Below are 16,592 nucleotides of genomic sequence, written 5' to 3' on the forward strand. Positions count from 1 at the left end.
ACAGGACATTTTATAAATGCTCACATTTGTGATCAGCATAATTGAATACATTCCATGTGCTTTGGCAATATAACGCAGCAGTCCGAAGCCTCAGGATTTCCACTGTCATTACACAGGACCAATAGAGAAGCACCAGGTAGTGGAACTTAACTCCATACTAATAGATTCTTATTTGTTTTTATTTGCTACAGAAAAAAAGTATAGTACAAAAGGCAACATGTATTTGTTCTGGATATCATTTTTCTCTAATCATAGCCAGCCCAGTTTTTAAGAAAATAATCTCGTTCAAAAGGCTGCAGGGTCCCTACACATTAACTCTCATTTCTCTCCACAGATGCTGCCAGACCTGCTGAGCTTTTCCAGCAATTTCTATTCTTGTTAAAGAAAAACTGACATTGATTTTGAGGCATCTCCTTCTTTTAAAACAACCGATTTGTTATTTTCCAGGTATTGTCGGTATTGGAATAGAGAAAGGGTGCCAGCCAATCTTGTACACTACAAGTGGCAATGTACTGACCACCTGATAAATGTTCTTTAGCTGTTGGCCACAAAGAAAAAACAAGTCTTCAACGTGGAGGACAGAGGTCATACACTGAAGTTGTTAAGTACAATTTTGAGTCCAAATGGCAGTAAGATGCCTAAGTGAGATAGTATGCGTTCCTCGAGTTTATATTGATCTTCATTGGAACACAAACAGGCCCAGATGGAATTGTTAGCGTGGGAGCAAGGTACTATCAACCTTTCAGCTGCTTGCTGTTTCAATAAACCATCTACTGTCTTGTTCTGGACCCGCTACAGTGCTCCATCAAACCTCAATGCAGACCAGAAGAAGATCTCATTTTCTGTTTCGACATTTCACACCTTCAAGAACTCAATATTTCTTTAACAACTTCAGAGGCTGATCTTTGTCCTTCATTTTAATTACAATTTCCCCCTCCCCTCTGTGCCCGTTGGCTTGGTTTCCAATACAGCAGACCAATTTTCTAATTTTGATACCTATCCTTTATATCTATTTTATCTCTCCCTCTCTTTTACCACCATAAAATCTTTATTTGCCTTTTGCTCTGGGCACTCTCGCCATCTGTTTCATTTGTTCCTCTCTTGTCCTCCAACTACAGCATGAAAACAACCATTTTCCAGCCCCTATCAGTTCTGACGAAGAGTCATTTTGGACGTCAAACGTTCATGCTGTTTTTCTCTCTACAGACTTCCCTCGACCTGCTGAATTTTTGTGCAGTTTGCTGTGTCTTTTTTTTATGTTTTCCAGCATCTTTTCTTATCTTGGAAGATTTAAGGGGAATTGGAGATAGGTATGAAGTGTTGAGAAGATAAGAGAGGCGAGGGTTATAGGGCCTAAAATCTTGTAACACAACTGGGAATGAGGTCCCCATAGAAATGATTTGGGTTTCTACTTTGCCTGCCCCTGCACTTGCCACCACTGGCTTTGCTTCCAGTGTGAATGGAATCCATCCTGCACTGTGCCATTCTGAGAAGGAATGATCAGTGGTTAAAATCCTGCCCTCGGGTTGTGATTCATTGCTAAAATTGGTTTTAATCCCAAAGTGACTATAAACTTGAGTTATCTCCAAAGAAGCTGAAGTGTGAAATTCAGGTCCTTCGTTTCATTCCTTATTTCTGAGTAAGCTGAATTTCATCACTTTTTACTTGGCATCATGTAGTACAGAAGGAAGCTAATTTGCTTATTGCCTTTGGGGCAGCTCGTCGAGAAAACACTCTTGAGAGTGTCCCACTTCTTTGCTCTTCCCCTACAAACGTTCCATGGTTCACAGTTTCTCTAATATAGAAAAGTCAGAACTTCAGTCCTTGGAAAATAGACAGAGGCTGTGTTCCCGATCACTGAAACATTGAATGGGGCAGTAACTAATTCTTCAGTTTGGATTCTGAATGAATAAAACTGGATTAAAAGTAAAATGACAAAATAATTCATAAGGATTAGAGATCGGAAGAAATTACATTCTGTAAAGGAGTGTGAAATGAAGCAACATTCCTCTCCTACAATAAAAGCAGGCCATGCTATTTTGGTTGGGTTGTTAAAAATAAACTGCTGCATAAATATTCCTCCTTCAAGACAATTACCTTACTTGTCCAGCCATACAGCCACAAAATTACACTATTAAATATCTAATGAAACACCCAATTATAGTAATTCTCCTCATTAGAAAAAGAACCTATCATCACAGCAGTTTAGAACATCGATGAAGGCCATTTCGTCTATTGTTCCTGGGACAGCTCTTTGGCACAACATTCTAAAACCAATGCCACAATCTGTACTTGCCTCAGACTTGTATGTTTTTCTTTATTCAACAGGGGATGTGCATATTGTTGGTGGGTTGAGCATTTATTGCCCTGGAGAAGGTGATGGTGAACTGCCTTCTTGAACCACTGCTGTCCATTTAGAGTAGGTATGCCCACAATGTTATTAGAGAGGAGATTCCAGAATGTTTGATCCAATGATACTGAAGGAACCGTGATATATTTCTAAGTCAGGACGCTGGGTGGCTTGGAGAGGAACTTGTATGTGGTGGCGTTCCCAAGTATCTGCTGTCCTTGTTCTGGATGGTAGTGGTCATGGGTTTGGAAGGTGTTGTCTAAGAAGCCTTGGTGAAGTTCTGCAGTGCATCTTGTAGGTAGTGCACACTGCTGCTACTGTGCATCAGCGGTGGAGTGACTGAATGTTTATGGATGCATCACCAATCAAATGGGTTGCTTTGTCCTGGATGATGTCAAGCTTTTTGAGATTTATTGAGGCTGCATCCATCCAGGTAAGTGGGGAGTATTTCATCACACTCCTGACTTGTTCCTTGTAGATGGTGGACAGGCTTTGGGGAGTAAGGAGGTGTAGTATTCCTAGCCTCTAACATGCTCTTGAAGCCACTGTGTTTATGTGGCTATTTTCATGGCAGTTCAGTTTCTATAGAATGGTAATTACCAGGATGATGATAGTGAGGATTCAGTGATGGTAATATCCCTGAATGTCAAGGGACGATGGCTGGACTCTCTCCTGTTGGATATGACCATTGCCTGGCACTCATGTGACACAAATGTTACTTGCTATTGTCAGCCCAAACTTGAATATTGTCTAGGCCTTGCTGCATTTGGACATGGACCTCTGCAGGACTTGACGAGTTGCGAATGGTGCTGAACATTGTGAAATTACAAGCAGGCATCACCACTTCTGACCTTTATGATGAAGGGAAGATCATTGAAGCAGCTGAAGATGGTTGGGCCTAGGATACACTCTCTAGGGTGTAGTGTCCCTACCTCTAAGTCCAGAGACATGGGTTCAAGTTGCACAATCGCTGAACAAGTTGATTTGCAAAGATAACCCATCCTGAGGAGCTCCTGCAGAGATGTTCTGGAGCTGAGAATGACTGACTTCAAACAATGTAACCACCTTCATTTGGGCCAGGCATGACTCTAAACAGCAAAGAGTTTTCCCCCAATTCCCACTGACTCTAGTTTCTCAAGAATGTCTTAATACGACACTCAGTCAATTTCAACCTCGATGTTAAGGACAGCAACTCTCACCTCACCTCTGGAGTTTAGAATTTTGTCCATGTTTGAGCCAAGGCTGTAATGAGGTCAGGAGTTGACTTGCCCTTGTAGTCCTCAAACTGAGCATCGCTGACCAAGTTATTGCTAAGCAAATGCTGCTTGATAGCACCATTGATGACCTCTTCCAGCACCTTACCGATGATCAAGAGTAGGCTGATTGGATGGTAATTAGTTGGAATTGTCCTGCTTTTTGTTTGCAGACATACTTGTGTATTTTATTGTTGGGTAGTGTTGTAGCCATTCAGCAACAGCGTGGCTAGGGAAATGGCAAGTTCAAGAGCACATTTTCAGCATTATTATATGTTGTCAGGGCACATCTCTCCTCATTCTTTACACAAAACTTTAAATCAACAGACCTTTGTTGCTACTGACTCTACAAACACAGGGTAAGAAACTCTTCACCCTATTAAACCATTCATATTTTCAAAATCTGTATTAAATCTCCTTTCAGCTGTGTTTTTAGTGGAAGTTGGATCCACATCTTAAGTCTCTAGTGACAGCTGTACTTAATATAGTTAATCTATTCAACACAGTTACTCAACAGTTGGCATTTTGAATACAGTCCTGTGAATATCTTAGAAACCTTGATTATAAATATCAATAAGACTAAATGCATTTATTTGACCAACATTGTTAAAACTGCTTAAAGTTTATTGCATGTACTTCCTATTACATTAATATAAACTCAAATTAACCAACCTTAATATTGGATCTGAACAAAAAATATTTGAAGTTAAGGAGCATGCATCCACAACAAATTATGCTGATAGAGGTATACAAGATGATGAGAGGCATAGATAGAGTGAATAGTCAGAGACTTTTTCCTAGGAGGGGGCATAATTATAAGGTGACTGGAGGAAGAGTTAGGGGAGATGTCAGAGGTAGGCTCTTTACACAGAGAGTGGTGGGTGCGTGGAATGCACTGCCAGCAGTGGTCGTACAGTCAGAGACATTAGGGACATTTAAGTGACTCTTGTATAGGCACACGAATGATATTAAAATGAAGGGTATGTAGATTAGTTTGAACTTAGAATAGGATAAAAGGTTGACACAACATTGAGGGCTGAAGGGTCTGTACTGTGCTGTACTGTTCTATGTCCTATGCTGAGTGGAGCTTCTTCAAAATAAACATTCAAAAGGCACTTCACTGATGCATTATTAGTTAAAGTATGACACTGAGTCACATAAGCAAGTATTAGGTCACATATCGGGAGTTTTAAGAAGTGTCATCATAAAGGAAAGCAAGGTAGAGAGATAGATGATGTAGGGAGGGAATTCCAAATCTTAGAGCCTAGGTAACTGAAAGCATGATTGTACAACTGGCTAGAACAAGGAGGTGACCCAGCACACTCCAAGATCCAGGACCACATGCTGAGGGAGGCACTAAAGCTTGGGGCAGCTGTCTCAGGTGTCCCCCTGTCTTAAATCCAGAACCGGCCAGGTAATGAGTGGCTGCCCGTAAATATTTCAGTCCTCAGCTGGAGGCAGAGAGTGGGGGATCAGACCAATGTGGCTGCTGTCTTTTTGACAGATCACTCATGGTTCCCGACGGCCAAATGTACACATAAGAACAATAACCAGATCTGACTGTTTCCCACTGAGTTTTTCCCAGGAGGTTTCCATCACCCGTACAAGCTGTCAGTGTCTGGCAGCTGCTCAGTGCTGCACTGCTGTTCACAGCCAGGAATTTGGAAACAAATCAGAGGCTGTGGGAGGAGGAAAAAAGCCCTAAAGTGACTCAACACCCACTTCTCCAAAAAACTATATCTTCACGTATTCATAACTGAAAACAGATAGACAATAATGATCGGAGAGGTCAACACTAAAAGCACAGCAATTGGACACAGCGTTAATGGGTGAAAGTTTGCATTCATTAACATTACATTAAAATAACATTAACATTAAAATGATAATCCGCATGACTCTGACCATTGCTCACAATCCCTCCATATTCTTCCTATTCTGAAGCATGAGGTCACATTTTAGCCAGAGATGATTTTGGGATAGTGTAGGGGGACGAGCTGAGAATAGTTCACAGGTCAGCGTAACATTGAGGGCCGAAGGGCCTGTTCTGCGCTGTTTTGTCCTATGTTCTACGGGCAATGGTGGCCTAGCAGGAATATTATTGGATTATTAATTCAGAGGTCCAAGCTAATGCTTTTGGGTACATGGGTTCAAATCCCACCAAGGGAGCTGGTGAAATTTAAACGCAATGAATATATCCAGAAGCTGGTCCCTGTAATGACATGGCAACTGCCATCAATTGTCATTAAATCTGGTTCACTAAAGTCACTTGCAGAAGAAAATCTGCCTTCCTTACCTGGTCTGGGCTACATGTGACTCCAGATCCACAGCAATATAGTTGCCCTTTGAAATGGGCTAGCAACATTCCCAGTTCAAGGGCAATTAGGGATAAGCAACAAATAGAAGTCATACAGAGACAGCTACATCCCATGAAAAAATAAAGAAAAACTGTCAGTCTGTTAGTCCAAATAACTCTAAGACAACTGCTAAACTCTCTGAATTCTGCCTGGCATTAAGGACTAAATGTGAGTTTAATTTCATTATCACATATACTAAAGTACAAAAGTACAGGAATACATTGAAAAGTGTACAATATCATCACACAAGGCACCATCTTAGGTACAGAATCTTAAGAACAAAGTATAAAGAAAGAGCAAAGTTCAAAGTGAAACATTGCAGCATTTGAAGGGGGGTGGGTATTGCAGGAACCAGGAGTCAGACTTATTTCTAAGCATCTGTGAGGGGCCAACATTGAAAATAGTGCATTTCTTCAGAAGATGTAAGGAAGTGAAAAGTAATTTGTGCATTTTACCTTGCACTGGATGTACATAATGTGTAACTGGCCCTCGTTGTCCTGTGTGATGATCTGCATCATATGGAGTTGCTGGAAGGCATTTTCATCCACTCGCTCAACCGCACAGATACGCTGGACTGGAATAGATGACCGTACCTGACACATGTTACACAGTACATAAAACATAAGTGGATTCTTGAGTGAACTCAATAGATTCTGATTCATCAGCTCCCACTTCAGTGTGGGAATGGCATATTCTCAAAATACTCTCAAATTCCAGCTGAAAAATTATAGATTTTTGAAATTATAAATATTGAAAAAGAATTCTTCAATGCAAAAGAGAAAAATGTTTTGAACCGCACTTGGTGAAGCTGGATTTGAAAAATTGCCTGATATATGATAATAGCTGGAATTTTTTAAAAAAAGGGAAAAACAGAAAAATGTAATTTACTACGTGTTTCTTTAATCAACATCCAGTGAATACTAAATTGACAGAAATCAGCACAAACTACATGCATGATCACTCACAATAATAGATCACTGATTAACAAGGCAAAATAGGGAATTAGTAAATTAAACAATTCAATCAACCAGCAAATTAAAAAAAATGAAGGCAGTGGGCAGCAGTGCACGTATGGAAAGAGACTGACTTTTTTTATGTTCATTCACAGGATGTGGGCATCTCTGACAAAGACCCTAACCATCCCTAACTTTTAAGGGTCAACCACATTGCTGTGGGTCAGGAGTCACATGCAGGCCAGACCAGGTAAAAATGGCAAATTTCCTTCCTTAATGGATATTAGGATAGGTTCTTTCATGGTCCCCATTAGACTCTGTGTGTGTGTGTGTGTGTGTGTGTGTGTGTGTGTGTGTGTGTGTGTGTGTGTGTGTGTGTGTATATATATATATATATAAAAATATGAATTCAAATTGCATTATCTACTTTGACAAGTTTGAACCCAGGTCCCCAACTGAGTTCCTAGATTAATAGCCTAGCAATAACGCCACGGGCCATTGCCCAGACTTGAAGGGGATTTATTTGAAACAGACTAGTGTCATGGAATAGTCTTTGACCACAAGCAATTCAGCCATATCTAGGTTTCACAGGTTAAAGGGCTCAAAAAATGCTTCCACTAATTCTACCACAACATTCTGCCATTTTCAGACCTTCATTCGAGACAAAAAAACTGCAGACGCTGGATTCCAAGGGATACAAGTAGGAAGCTGGAAGAACTCAGCAGGTCAGGCAGCATCAGGAGGTGGAGACGTCAATGCTTCGGGCAAACCCAAAACGTTGACTTCTCCACCTCCTGATGCTGCCTAGCTTCCTCATTTTCAGACCTCCAGCATGTTTCCAGCTGGAAAAGGTCAGATTAGAAACTTGCTGTCCCAAGATCCATTTTTACGCCATGTGCCCTCCTGACCTGTCATCTGTCAGCTCATCTATGCTGAAGCTGGGGAGATGCTGGCCTAATGATATTATCGCTAGACTATTAATCCAAAGACCCAGGTAATGCTCCAGAGAACCTGGGCTTAAATCATGCCATGATAGACAATGGAATTTGAATTCAATAAAAACCTGAAATTAAGAGTCTAGTGAAACCATTGACAGTTGTTGGGAAGAACTCATCTGATTCACTAATGTTCTTTAGGGAAGGAAGCTGCCATCCTTACCCGGTCTGGCCTATATGTGACTCCAGACCCACAGCAATGTGGTTGCCTCTTAGCTGACCTCTGAACAATTAGAGATGGGCAATAAATCTGACACAGTCAGCAATATCCACATTGTGTGAATGAATAAAGAAAAGTTCTGTCCGAGAAGTCTCATGTTAAGATATTGCTTTGTGATCATAAAATAAAGATAATAAAATATAACAAAGCATCCAAAGGCAGGGGTGGGCGGTGGGGGTGGGGTGGGGGGAGGAGTGCATTTGTAAAATGTTTCATGTATTACTTGTCAATCTTCTGCAGCATTGTACATGCAAGTCTGGTTGTCAGGTGGAATTAAGTAAGAATGGTGGAATAATTGGACCAGGTCTGGCAGTCAGGGTTCAGACCTTGTTTTATACATTCTGTTGTAGCCCTCCAGTTAGTTCCAGTGCTTGTTGCTGTAATATGATCATTAGTTATTGTCCTCAATCAGATAATCCTGCTGACTACATGTCAAATGAACCAGATGCAAACATGTCATTCCTTGGGGAAATCCAAGAAACTCATTAATTTTGTAGCTCAACACTTGACACTTTAACCAATCAATCTGGCTGATGCCAAACAACAAAGCTGCACTGATGACTCTTACACAAAGCAACAGGAGAAGTTGAAAGTAGACCACTGACAGCTCATAGTGAGCAGCCATAATTATCAGTTACTGGGGATATGCGATATAATTTAATATAGTGAGTAGACGTAACATCAAAACAATATTTGTCTGAAAGAAAATCATCACATCAGCAGAACCTCAGTAGACTGCTCTGAACAATTGAAATGTTAAATTAATTATGATTCGGAGATGCCGGTGTTGGACTGGGGTGTACAAAGTTAAAAATCACACAACACCAGGTTATAGTCTAACAGGTTTAATTGGAAGCACTAGCTTTCGGAGCGACGCTCCTTCATCAGGTGATAGTGGAGTACACCACAACTACCTGATGAAGGAGCACATTGCTCCAAAAACTAGTGCTTCCAATTAAACCTATTGGACTATAACTTGGTGTTGTGTGATTTTTAACCTTAAATTAATTAGCACAGGGCCAAATGATGCACAGTTCCTGATCTGGGATCAAGTCCCACTAATTCATCATCTCCATTTCAGCAACAATGTCCTCACAACGTTTGTTTTGGGACAGGTTGAATTTGGAACATTTCGTTAAAGTGTCCAAACACTGAGATTCGACAGAGTCATTGGAGTGACATTCAATCCCAAAAGTGAGTGGGTTGCAATTGCGTCACATGTTCAAATCTCAGCCCTAACCTCAAATCTGCCAGTTTCAGGATTCAATAAGGCAGCAAGGAATGGGCAGCCAATTCACTCTGAGGGACTAGGTGGCCAATTCAATTATTGAATGAGGCTGGCAGTCTTAGATTTCGCCTGCTTTCCAGGATTAACAATGGCCAGTTGCATTGTGAAGATCTCAGGAAATCTAGCAGGTGAGGACTACGTGGGAACACACTTTCATCCCTGGAAGCACTGATCAGATCTCTGTGGCCTCCCAGAAGTACCAGCTGCAGCCTGCTTTGGAGCTCTCCCACTCCAAAGTCTTCCCCTCACCAGAGCCCACAGGCTCCAAGTCCTCCCTGTCAAACACACAGTGCCCCACATGCCTAATGAACACTTTATCTACCTGCTTTGCTACCTTTAGGGATTTGTGGAAATGCACACCAAGTCTCCTCTGATCTTCAGTACTTTCCACGAATGTACCATTCATAGTGTTATTGAGGCCTTCTTACACCTCCCGAAGTGCACTACCTCATACTGTTCGAGGTTCATTTTGGTGTTCTGACACTGATATATTTATAAACAGACGGTTGCATTACTCTTCTTCTTTTGGATTTGTGGATACAAATCTTAACTAACTAACTTAAGCTAAATGGCAAGAATTGACACTGATTCTAATTTCATTTTGTACTATTTATTCTACAAAATAGCCCCAAATTCCCTCACAAATTTTGACAGATCATAGTCCCAGCTGGAGTTTCGTTAAACTTACTGAACAGGACAGGGTTCCAGTTTCGTTAGAGATTTCTGGCACAGAATGGAGAAGACTAAAGACCAAATGCAATGATTCCCTAAAACAGAGTTTGTTGGTTCACCACAGAACACTAAAAGAGATGATACATATTAATCTCCAAAGGAGTTGCTGTTTACCGTCAGTGAATGGTGAGAGGTGTAAGGGAGGTCACCTGGGGCCCTTTGCAGGAGATCTCTTCTTGAGGGACCTGAACAACCTTTCTCTTAGTGACCAGGATTTTCCGATCTTTAAGGTACAGGCACTAGAGAAGCACCAGTACTGATAGAATTGCTCTATTTCTCAGGCTGCCCTTGGTCAAAAGCACTAGCTCCAATAACACAAGCAGCCTCTGGTAAGCACTGTCCTTTCATAACAGCTGGGATTGCACTGTGAGCATTTATGAGGATTAAATGTTGATGAGAATGTTGATCTCTCCCCCTTTTAAATAAATTCCTTTCAACATCCTTCAATAAGTCATAGTTATATCTGTAAGTGCAAAGTGAATTACTAGTCTTATGATTTTACTTAAAAAAAAAATCATTATTAATGTGTATGGTAAGACTTGATCATGGTGCAGCCTCTCAAAATCAGGATTTTTCTTTATTCACCCCCGAAGATCTTGTTTGCCTTAGAAATTACTGCAAAGAAATCATTCAAATATTGGAATACCACTCAGGTATTTCAATGGATGAACTAGCTCACGTATTGTAAGTGGATTAACAGCATTATTAAATCAACAAGGGAATGTGCAAAACAAAAATAATCCAAACAAGTCCCTAATAATAATTCAGTAACCACTTTGTTCAATTGGTTCATGTATTGTGCTATAACCTGCAGACTCAGGATCGAATGTAACAATTCATTGAAATGAAATGAATGGCTCTTATTAATTTACAGAGAAATCTGGGTGGACGGTTAGTGAACACACTACCACAAAGCGACATTGCTTTGTTCTCACCAATATTAGAACCATTGTACTTTGGATGAAACAAATCTCATCCTTTCCTTTGAACTCCATATAAAACTGCTGTTGTCCTCTTTGAAAAGATAAAAGGGCTTTCCATCCTAATCAACAATATCTAGAAAGATTGTTGCAACTGCAAAATTTATTTTGTAAAAATTCAATTTCACTGCCATTATGAATTACAGGAAATGCCTTCCTTCGAAACAACCTTTAAGTATTAACTGCTGAAAGAATTATGTTCGCGCCTTTATCTTGACAATAAAATCTATTTTGTTTCTTGTTTCCATCGTTCACTGTTTTCAATGGAAGTATAGATTACAAAATTGAATGTGCCCACTGCCACTGCAATCTTTTCTCATAATTAAATAGCAATGAGCTGTGATACATTTACTCAACATAAATTTCACAGTCCAGATTGGGACTCACTGCACATGAGAACTATTGACCAACATTCCATGGGGCCCCACATTCAGTGTCAATGCTGCATAGCTCTGCTGCCTCCTCTAGACAAGAAATCTGAATTAGATTGTCAAATTTGTGAAGGAATGAACAGTTTAGCTCTATATGTCAAATATCTGTGTTGGAACGTAATTATTCTTTGAATTATTTCTGGCACTCTCCATGAAAATAACACAAGGAGTTACTTATTACTTGGTCTCGAATCATTCCTGCATTGTTCCGTATGACTATAAACCAAAAACAGGTTCTCTCTCCAACCACCCCCCCCCCCCCCCAGGAAAGGTTCCTGTTAAATGGGTTTAACAATCCTACGTATTAAGACTTAAGCACTATATCAATAATGAAGAGGATTGGTACATAATCTCCTCTGGGAGATTTAGGAAAGACCAGAAGGATTTTTGATAAGTCTACCACTGGGGCAGTGTTCAGACTGTTTATAGGCTGAGATCAGAATGCAAGTGCTGCACATTTTAATTGTGCCAATTCAAAAAACCATTTAAGGTTGCTATGTTTCAAGATCAGAAATGGCAGCCATGAATCAGAATTCCATAAGAAGTTGTTTTATTCAGATGTCTTGGGCTGGACACCATTTTTATTCTTTCCAGGAGGACAGCAGCAGTTTTATACAAACATCCAAACCAATGAATCAGACGTCCATATTGCTATTAAAACTATTGCTCTCACCTGCCAATCTGGAGTCTTGGCATAAGACAGGGTTTCACTGTTTAGCCAGAAGTAGCGTTTCTTAAAGGTGAAGCGAGTGACAAGGTTGACTCCCTCTGCTTTCCGTTTGTGTAAATACCCTTCTTTTATAGTAACTGACGGGTGGAACACTACTCTTTGTTGAAGCTCAGTCACTTGGAAAAGAAAATAAAAGATTCACAATATGATCTGTAGTGCCTATACATGCTTTCAATTCTCCAGAGTCTGGGAAGAACCGATAATTTAACAAACAAGATGCAGTATTTCCAATGGGCTGCACCGCGGCTTGACGGAACTTCCTTGCAACCTAGTGCATTCCCAGCCATGAGTCTCCATCTGTTGTGGATATTTTCAGCAAAAGATAATGACCCAAAGAGCTGGAATTGCTACTGCAACAACGTTTGTTCCAATGAACTGTAAACTGGATTAAGGCTCAGGGTAAGTTTCTAAACTAATATCCTTTCAACACTATTAAGCAAATTATACAGGCAGTGGGATATGGATTAAGCCCAAATTTAGAGAGTCAGCATGTTGTAACCTAAATCACTTTTCCCCATTTCTCACTAGTTCCTTTTGTTTATTCATATGTCACTGGCTTGGCCAACATTTATTGCCCATTCCTACTTGTCCAGGGGGCAATTAAGTGTCAATCACACTGCTGTGAGTCAGACCAGGTAAGAATAGCAGGTTCCTTCCCTAAAGGGCATTAGTGGACCAGATGGGAATTTTCCCCATCAATTGGCAATGGCTTCACGGTCAACATTAGATACTAATTCCAGACATTTATTAAACTTAAATTCCACCATCTGTTAGGACAGGTTTTGAATCCAGGACCACTGAGCAGTACCAAGGTTGCTTGATTAATAATCTAGTGACAATACCACTAGGCCATCATCCCCCCCCTTCCTTTGATGGGGACATACTGATTCCTTTAATCATTCATATAAAGCCAAAGGTTACAGCCCTATGAAAATTTAAAATATCAGATTGGTTGTTTGGAGATTTATGCACTCCCACCAATGCCACAACTTCAGCTCTGCAAATTTCTAAGAAAATCCTTTAAAGCATTTGGAGCTTTCCTGGATCAGTCTTCAAGTGTGGTCAGTCATTTATGAATTGAAACAGATGTTTGTCCTCTTCAAGGATGCTTTGAGGACATCCCTAAAAGGTTTCTGCTATGTTCCTGGGACTCTCCTGTGAGACTGGGTTCGGTGTAATGTCAGGCCAATAGATGACTTGTCGACCTTGTTTAGAGTGCTTAGAACACCAATGTTGGGCAATACAAACAGTACAGTGTTTCAGCGTCTGGCACTGCAGTCTCACAGCACCAGGGACCAGCCTCGGTTGACTGTCCGTGTATAGAGGTAAAAACAATGACTGCAGATGCTGGAAACCAGATTCTGGATCAGTGGTGCTGGAAGAGCACAGCAATTCAGGCAGTATCCGACGAGCAGCAAAATCGACGTTTCGGGCAAAAGCCGTCCGTGTATAGATTTGCACATTCTCCCTGTGTCTGCACGAGTTTCCACTGGGTACTCCACTTTCCTCCCGCAGTCCAAAGCTGTGAAAGTTAGGAGGATTGGCTAAGCTGTAGTATCCAGGGATGTGCAGGCCAGGTGGGTCAGCCGCAGTGGGATGCTTTTGGAGCTCGGTGCAGACTCAATGGACCGAATGGCCTCTTTCTGCATAGTCGGGATTCTAAGAACATGGTTTGGTGGGTTGATCGTTGCTTCAGAGACACACACATGTGCACTTTTCACCCTTTACTTGCTGGGAAAAGCGATCTAGATCAACTAGTCACTTCTAATATGCACATTTGTTCCCTGCATTCATGATAACTGGATGTAGAAGCATTTGTCCATTTACCAGCAGAGGGTGTATCACTTTGCAAGTGAAAAATTAAAAGAAATATTTATGCTTGCTGCAGCATGTAGGGCTGTCAAGAGCTTTACCAACAAAGCAAACAGCTTGTACAGTCAAATAGAATGATTTGTAATGCACTGTCACAAAGGCAATTGTTATGTGTTCAGTGTCTAGCTCCTCAGCACTACCTTTCTAAAGATAAAACAAGAGAGTGTCACTGAACACGCTAACTGAAGCATGTAAATATCCTATCAGGAAGATTACCATTTGTTTAATCAACTCCTCAAATACAAAAGATGCCTCTAGAACACGATCACATGTAAGCATGAAGAGTTACGCCAAATAGAATATGAAGACATGAGACTGAATTTGGAAGATATTATGACTAATGATTCAAATGCCATTCTGTAGAAAACAACTGGTTCCCATTTTGTAGTGAAATGAGCCATAAACAAGCCAACAGATTTTTAATGCATGTCACTCTGATGGCCCACTAATATTAAAAAAAATAATGTTTTGCACCTGTTTTGGGGCAGATTCATGAGGTTCTTTCAAGAAGTTCTGGTTAAGTGGTTCAATATCTGCTGCAACTTGGACGAGCTGCCAATGTACTTTTAAAAGTTGCAGGTGATGTCCTGCAACCAGAGTAAAACCCTGATTTACATATTTAAGCAGCTTCCTATCTGTTTCATGTGGATAAGCTGTCCTGTTTGAAAATTGCATTAGCCTGGCCTTAAGTCCTTAGGAAAGTCCTTATACACGTCCATCCCCCACAAGGAAGTCATCCCTCCACTGCCTCCAAACTCAGGCCCACAGCCTGGTACTGCCCGGTTCTACCTGCTCCCCAAGATCCACAAGCTCAACTACCCCAGCCGACCCATCGTCTCTGCATGCTTCTGCCCCACCGAACTCATCTCGTCATACCTCGACTCCATCCCTTTGTTTCTGGCACTTCCCACCTACATCCGCGACACCAACCACGCCCTCCATCTCTTCAGTAACTTCTAGTTCCCCAGCCTCCAGCGCTTTATCTTCACTATGGACGTGCAGTCCTTATACACGTCCATATCCCACAAGGATGACCTCCAGGCCTCAAAGCCCCCAGCTTCTTCCTCTCCAACAGACCCATCCAGTCCACCTTCACCAATACTTTCCTCTACCTTGCCGAACTGCTCCTAACCCTTCATAACTTTTCCTTTAACTCCTTCCATTTCCACCAAATCAAGGGGGCGGGGGGGGGGGGGGGGGGTGCAGGGACACCCAGATGGGCCCCTCTTTGTCGGCTATGTTGAACAGTCCCTCTTCAGTATCTACATAGGCACTGTGCCCCCAACTCTTTCACTGTTTCATCGATGACTGCATCAGTGCAGTATCCTGCACCTAGGCTGAACTGGAGCAGTTCAACTTCACCCACAACTTCCACCCCACCCTCAAATTCACTTGGCTCATCTTGGATACCTCCCTCCCCTTTCTTGACCTCTCCATTTCCATCTCTAGTGACAGCCTCCAGACGGACCTTTACTATAAACCCACAAACCCTCACAACTACCTGGACTACACCTCCTCCCACCCAGAATCCTGGAACAACTCCTTCCCATTCTCCCAATTCCTTTGCCTAAGACCATAAGACAGAGGAGTGGAGGTAAGGCCATTCAGCCCATCAAGTCCACTCCGCCATTCAATCATGGCTGATGGGCACTTCAACTCCACTTACCCGCATTCTCCCCGTAGCCCTTAATTCCTTGTGACACATCTACTCAGACGAGGAGACATTCCACTTCCAAGCATCTCAGATGCCCACCTATTTCGAACAACGTGCTTTTGCCCCCATCATCCAGACAGCTCTTCACTGCGCCACCACCATTCCCCATTTCACTGCTCTAAACTGCCTCCCCCCACCAAACACAATAAAGACAGAGTCCCCCTTGTCCTCACCAACCACCCCACCAGTCTCCACATCCAACTTTTCTTCCTGAAACACTTCCGCCAACTCCAACCAAGGTGGCACGGTGGCTCAGTGGTTAACACTGCAGCTTCACAGCGCCAGGGACCCGCATTTGATTCCAGCCTCGGGCGACTGTCTTTTTGGTGTTTGCACGTTCTCCCCTTGTCTGCGTGTGTGTGCTCCGGTTTCCTCCCACATTCCAAAGGTGTACAGATCAGGTGGATTGGCCACGCTAAATTGCCCATAGCATTAGATGCATTAATCAGAGGGTAATGGGTCTGGGTAGGTTACTCTTCCGAGGGTTGGTGTGGACTTGTTGGGCCAAATGGCCTGTTTCCACACTGTAGGGAATCTAATCAAACTAGATCCCACCACCGAGAACATCTTCCCTGCCCATCCCTCTCTGCCTTCTGCAAGGATCGTTCCCTTTACCAGTCCTTGGTTTGCACCACTCTCCCCACCAACGACCCGGAACCCTCAGGTACTTTCCTCTGCAACTGGAAAAGATGCAAAACCTGCTGGCACACCACCCCTCTC

General features: G+C 42.0%; 1 protein-coding gene across 2 annotated transcripts in view; it reads right to left on the bottom strand.

Moving 5' to 3' along the window:
- rasal1a (RAS protein activator like 1a (GAP1 like)) overlaps nt 1–16,592 on the bottom strand; it is a 271,746-nt gene that overhangs the window by 12,523 nt on the left and 242,631 nt on the right. For both annotated transcript variants that reach the window (XM_043715652.2, XM_043715650.2), the window contains exons 17-18: nt 12,230–12,402; nt 6,413–6,550 (exon numbers count right to left, since the gene is read on the bottom strand). In XM_043715652.2, coding sequence (XP_043571587.1) covers nt 6,413–6,550; nt 12,230–12,402 — 311 coding nt within the window. The remainder of the gene's footprint in view (nt 1–6,412; nt 6,551–12,229; nt 12,403–16,592) is intronic.

This window comes from Chiloscyllium plagiosum, unplaced genomic scaffold (genome assembly GCF_037043375.1).
Source record: "Chiloscyllium plagiosum isolate Xiang-an unplaced genomic scaffold, Cpla_swu_hap1 HiC_scaffold_24, whole genome shotgun sequence".
NCBI classification, from domain to species: Eukaryota; Metazoa; Chordata; class Chondrichthyes; order Orectolobiformes; family Hemiscylliidae; genus Chiloscyllium; species Chiloscyllium plagiosum.